The following is a 6,000-nucleotide window of genomic DNA, read 5'->3' on the forward strand; positions in this document are numbered from 1 at the left end:
CCACAAACCACACCACAACAACACCACACACACACACACACACACACCACACACACACACACACACATTAACGTGAAAGTGCCCTCAGCCAACAACAAAAACAAGATCAAAATAATGGTTTTATATAACAATAGAGCTTGGGATCAAATTGACCCCAACAACACCGATGCATACAACATGTGTACAGGACATCGAAAATATTTTTTTCAGTTAATTTCATGTTTGCCATGTTTTCCCCATAAAGTTAGGAAAAGTCATGAAATATCTAGCTGAAAAAAGTATGGTAACAATATTTTTAGAGACAGTAAACATTGAATGGGGTCAAATTGACCCCAAACATAAGAGGAGGGTTAGGCTAAATGGTTTTGTCCCCATGATCATATACCTTCACCCAACATCGCCATGGATTCCATCAGGTGTGATCAATTTGTCAAATTAGTAGCCTCGCTAATAACAATGTCAGCTTAATTTAAAGTTACAATCTCGAAGATTTCCGTTTCGTTCTCTTTGGCGAAAAGCGGTAATTGCAGGTGTGTTTTTGGACCTCACTTCCCAGAGATCCAACCGGATCCAACCAGTGTCGCCTGTGTGACGTCAGTCAACTATAGCACATACTATTTACTGAATAAAAAATGGTTGTTATAAAAGTAACATTATGTACATACTCATTCATTGTCTAACATTAGGCTAACTTAAGCTGTCTTTACACTGCCGAGCCGGGTTAAAATTCTGTAGCAGACCTGGGGTAGAATTAGTGATGATCAATTTCCACAGATGTTCTTTATCCACCTTTTGCCCGGTATGAACATCTTTACACTACAGAGAAGAATCCGCGGGGTTCGCTGTGGCTCGTGCAATTATGTATCTCTATTTTTTTTATTTAGTTTTCTTCAACTTAACATCTTTACACTGAAATCAGACCGGCTCTGCTCCACCTATCCCCCGGGTTAATGCTCTGTGTAAAGACGGCTTTATTCCGATCATTTTAATATACTGATGAACTGATGATGTAAATAACGGTAACGTTAAGACCAGTTCAGATCAATGATTCGCAACGAGACTAAACTGTTTTAGAATGTTGCAGAGAAAATTGCTGCGGTGTTAACTGGTTATCTGCACAGCATCTGAAGCCTTTGCCTGGGGTTTCAAAAGAGCCAGCTTGTCAAATCGCCAAGTGCAGTTAGAACATTTACAATCAGACATCTTGGAATTTTGCAAGTTGCATCCGTCTTGTTGCGAATCATTGATCTGAACTGACCTTTAGTTAGCTACATTGCAACGTTGCAACAAGGTAGCATTGCATTCGAGAGTCGGTAGCATTTAGCGTTTTTTCTAATTGTTAGCTGACATTAGATTGTGTTAATTACATTAGCAAGCTAGCTAGCTAATGCAACGTTACCTGCTATGAGAGATGGTTACTGTGCGCAACTTCGTCTAAACTAATGTTGCCTTTCTTGATATGGTCCGGTAGCTAGCGTTAGCTGTGCAAATAGCTAGGCCATGTAATTTAGTAACGTTATATTGTCGTCAAATGTAATACGAAATCTACATCAACAAATAATATGACCTCTCATGTTACACAAAAACCTTTTAGGGTTCCATAAACCCCCCCTTCCTCTGTTATTGTAATGCTAGCAGACACCGGAAAAAACAGTACGCCGCTCACACACAAGTGAGTTGAAGAGCGAGCCTGTTGCGTTAGCTCCGTCTACTCTCTCTGGTGGACCAACCACTGATGGGTGATGGAAAACGCGTCGCTAACTATGCGCCACTTGTTATTTTTTCCCGGGAATGTCGCCACAGACACCCAGTTCTTTAATCATAAATTATAATTATAATAATAATATAAATTAATATAATAATAGGCTCAATCATCATTGTGTTACCTAATTCGGCGATAGATAGTGACTTAACAGGCATTTATCTTAATGAAAATCTTTGAGAATATTACTTTAATGAAAAACCTCTAGGCTAGAAATAACTGGTCTGATCGTTGGGGGAATGCAGTTATGTGGTGCTAACAGAACATTTTGGGAGCACTATCTTAGCTCAAGGTGTTTGTATCATCACTTACTGACAGTCAAAATACCATTCTGTAGTTTCAGCAACATTTACAGTAGCAATGGGAAGAAGTGGTACCCCAAGGCAGGCCTAAAACAAAATTTCAAAAAATAAAAACAACCTGCCGAAAAATGCATTCTTTCAAAGTAATATTCAAGGGGCAGACTTGGGATACATAAGCCCAAGAACTACATAAATCAAGATTTTGATTACTAAAATTGTCCTGACGCAGTTGCCAACTAATATGGATACATGAAATGACTAACAGAAGACAATATATTAAACCAACCCGCATTATGTTATGTCCTCTGCAAGGCTATTGGGTTGTGAAGATGCATCTTTGACCTGAAGTCTGCCGTGGCTAAACAGCATCGTGTGGTATTCTAATGATTGTTCTGCAAATGATAAACGAAGCCATTTCACAATAACTTTGCATTGGCGTGAATGGTAGCCCATTATGCGCCCCAAAAATACAACTTTTTTCTAGTATACTGCTCTAAATTAAGGATATCAATTTATTTTCCGATCAACACTTTCAGAACCAAAACTATTTGATAGTTTTAAATCGTAGATGACGTGATCAGTATGTATGCAGGGAGTGGAAGATCAAATTGCGAAAGATCAAATGTGCGATTCGAATGTTGTCAACGGAACATTCTAAAGGTGACAACAATCACTACTAATAATTGAAAGCAAGAGAGTTTTAGAACAGATTTAGAATTTTGATGTAGTTAACTTACCACTCCACTGCAAGAAAAAGGCAGCCACATAGCTGTAGTTAGTTATACACCCACTGTCATCATGGAATTATAGCATAATTATAATAGCAGCTTAACATTGGATATGGAGTAACGCTAAACAGTTAGCAAACATTACTGGAAAGAAGAAAAAACGTTCATAGATACGCAAAAGCGTTATATTTCTGTTGCTCACCCTTACGTAATTTTACAGACGAAACTATTTAAACGTTAGTCAACTTGACATATTCCGTAATACAAAACAACAAACTTGCCAATTGTTTTCTCCTGTTACATAAACGCAGCATAAGAATCTCAATTTTAAGTTAAATTGGTTCAATATGTCACTGAAAATTAGTCATTTTGCAATTACAATACAAACATGCATGCAACGTCATTTTTGCACCAATTTAATATGCTTTCAAACGGCTTAGAAGCTGCTTTTGATATAATCGACCAAGTACATAAACCAATCCAGATATTTTACGTTTGCGTACAGTTCTCTAACTAAATCAAACCGCGGCACAGCTGGAAGTGTAGCTAAAAAGCTAGCCAACTGCCTAGTAGGCTTCCAGGTGCTTCTATGTCCAAGCTAACTAGCTTGCTAGCCAAGAAGCCACTCAAACGATTCGTTTCAACAATATTTGTATATCCACAATAGCTTAGGGTTGTCACCGACTTATAAAATATTTTGACCACTTTGTACGAAAATAAAACATAGGAACGCATGTTTGTTTCTGCAAACAAAACTTCATGGATGTAATCAATTAGCTAGTTGCTTGCTGAATTGATTTATTAGCCAGCTAGCTGGCTACTTACCTTGATCGAGCAGCCATGGTACGCTTCATAAACCAAATTTAAAGCTGCTTGCCATGGGCTTCTGACAGTCCGTTTAATGATGACCCGTGCTGTTTTCACATTGTTTCCGAGACGAATATCAAATGAAATAAGTACCTCCTCATTGCAAACTATTTTTGATCTCACATAGGTCGCTACTTTTTGTAGGATCTTGATCTCAATCCTAGGACAGAGAGGGGTGTTCTATTCAGACAGCCATACGGGGTTCCGGCTGTTTCTAATCTGCTGCCTATATCAGCTATAAAAACAGACTGCTGGCCAGCACTAAACAAATAGCAAAGGCTAAACAGAATGGGAAATCGTATTCCGCCAGCACAAAACGTATTTTTTCGGTATAATTTCTCATGTAAGTGTCCGGGGACGTCAAATTAATAGGCCTATAATAAGTTTGAAAACAAAGTTTTGTCCTGTAACACCCCTCCAAGTAAAAATGGTATACGCTCACTCCATTCCTATTATGGACATGTTATTCTGTCTAAGCAAGCAAAACTATTGCCGGGGACAGGGAGTCGGTGCAATAGAGTCGTCTGCAAATCCACTGACTTAAGGAGCCTTGAGTTTGAGAACTCATTTACCCTTTCTGGTAAAAAAACAAAACCAAAAAAAAGATGCCAAAACGGAGGCCAATTTCCCTTGTAATGCATAATTAGTTTATATTGGGTATACTGGCCGTCAACAGCGACACATCATTAAATTACGCCGTCAGAATAGCCTCGATGCAGATAATTTTCACACATCTGTCGAATTGGATTACACCTAATGTGTTAGAGCGGTGTCGATGGACGTATATGGACCTAAACCTGGGCCTACGCATTTGTTAAATTTAGACTGACAATTTTATTTTGCATATGCCATTTAGCTTTGATAATCATCTGTCCAGCTATTATTTTAATAATTTCTATTGTATTCTCACAGAGTGGTCTTACTGCTTTATAGGCTACTGCTTTTAAGTCTATCTAAACATTCAGCAAATCAATACTGCATGGGTTGTTTTAGATTAAAGCTAGAATAAAATGTACGATATTGCTTTTTTGAAACAAAATTTTGAATCTGCACAACATCTAACAGATTCCAAAATTGGCAGCCACATATTTTCACCATATGTGGAAGTGTGGGTTTCTTATGTCATTTGTAGTATTTATCTAGCTGGTCAACCACCAAGTTTGAAGCTTTCCTACAGCATTCATGTGACATAACTTTTCCTTTGCTCATTTTAGTCAGCTGGCCGCCAAATGCATGCTGTAATATTTCAATCGCCAATCCAGTCCTACAGCAGTGTGTGGTAAAACAATTTTGAAACGTTATTTGATAATCAAGAATAATCAACATGAGCAAAAATGTTTATCCTATTTAAGTTATTGCCTGATGGTTGTAGACAGTTCATACATGCTAGTGGCCTTTTTCTGCCATGAGCCCCTCCCCTTTGAAAGTTCTGGTCAGGGCCCTACATGGGAAAAATATGTAAGTCAATGATAACTAACCAAACATTCCTGCAAAGAAAGCAAGTGTTTGATCCCTTTCCCAGTATACAGTACTGCATATGAGACATTAATGAGTGATGCCATTTCCAGTGACCATTTGGGGGAGGGGTCTAGTGGCCTATATGTGGTATAGGGGTGAGTACCATCTATGTGTATTATTAGATGCAATGGAATGAAAAAAACAGGTCCTCACACTCATCTTTGAAAATTGATATCTTCCATTTCGCCAACAAACTAAAGAACTTAAAGTATCAGCCAATACTGAAGAGAAATTGCTTCAACATTCACAGTAAACATTTAATACAAACCGAAATGTGTTTAATTCATTGATGTTTATACACCTACAGTATGCTTCATGTAGTGGTGTGTCACAACCACGCATGAGACAATGGTAACACTGTACACTAGGTGAGTTACATGCTCACTGTAAATATTCAAAGATCCCTGGGTGAACAGTGTTGTTACAGATGCATTTTATCACATTATATTGTTTCCAAACAGTATTTTTAAAAGTGCAATAAGCTTTTTAATGACAATGTAAGCTTAGTTTTCAGCTTATAAATTCTCACCTCACCTAATGTTTCGATATTAACAGTTATAAACGAGATTAACATTTCAGTTCAGGTTCAAGGGTCCGAATATGAACTGTTTTTTTTTTTTAACATTATTTATATATTATTATATTTATATTCAACAGTGAGGATATTTTCATGATTAGGTTCCATACACAGCCTATGTACTGTACTTATTTCTATGTTATATAATATTGCAATAGTCTCGTCTAAACAGCAATGGCTTCTGAGTTGACAAATTGTTGTCGGTATTATGTTTGTGGAGAAAGTGTGCACATCTCACAGTTTATG

The 6,000-nt window shown here is 37.6% G+C and overlaps 1 protein-coding gene across 2 annotated transcripts in view; it reads right to left on the bottom strand.

Annotated features, from left to right (window-relative positions):
• The window catches only part of aff1 (AF4/FMR2 family, member 1), a 46,288-nt gene extending 42,405 nt beyond the window's left edge, over positions 1 to 3,883 (bottom strand). Inside the window, exon 1 of one of the 2 annotated variants that reach the window (XM_064308497.1) lies at positions 3,618 to 3,883. In XM_064308497.1, coding sequence (XP_064164567.1) covers positions 3,618 to 3,646 — 29 coding nt within the window. In that variant the 5' untranslated portion in view covers positions 3,647 to 3,883. The remainder of the gene's footprint in view (positions 1 to 3,617) is intronic. The other variant, XM_064308496.1, reaches the window with a different exon arrangement.
• Between the last annotated feature and the right edge of the window lie 2,117 nt (positions 3,884 to 6,000).

This window comes from Anguilla rostrata, chromosome 14 (assembly GCF_018555375.3).
Source record: "Anguilla rostrata isolate EN2019 chromosome 14, ASM1855537v3, whole genome shotgun sequence".
Classification (NCBI taxonomy): Eukaryota; Metazoa; Chordata; class Actinopteri; order Anguilliformes; family Anguillidae; genus Anguilla; species Anguilla rostrata.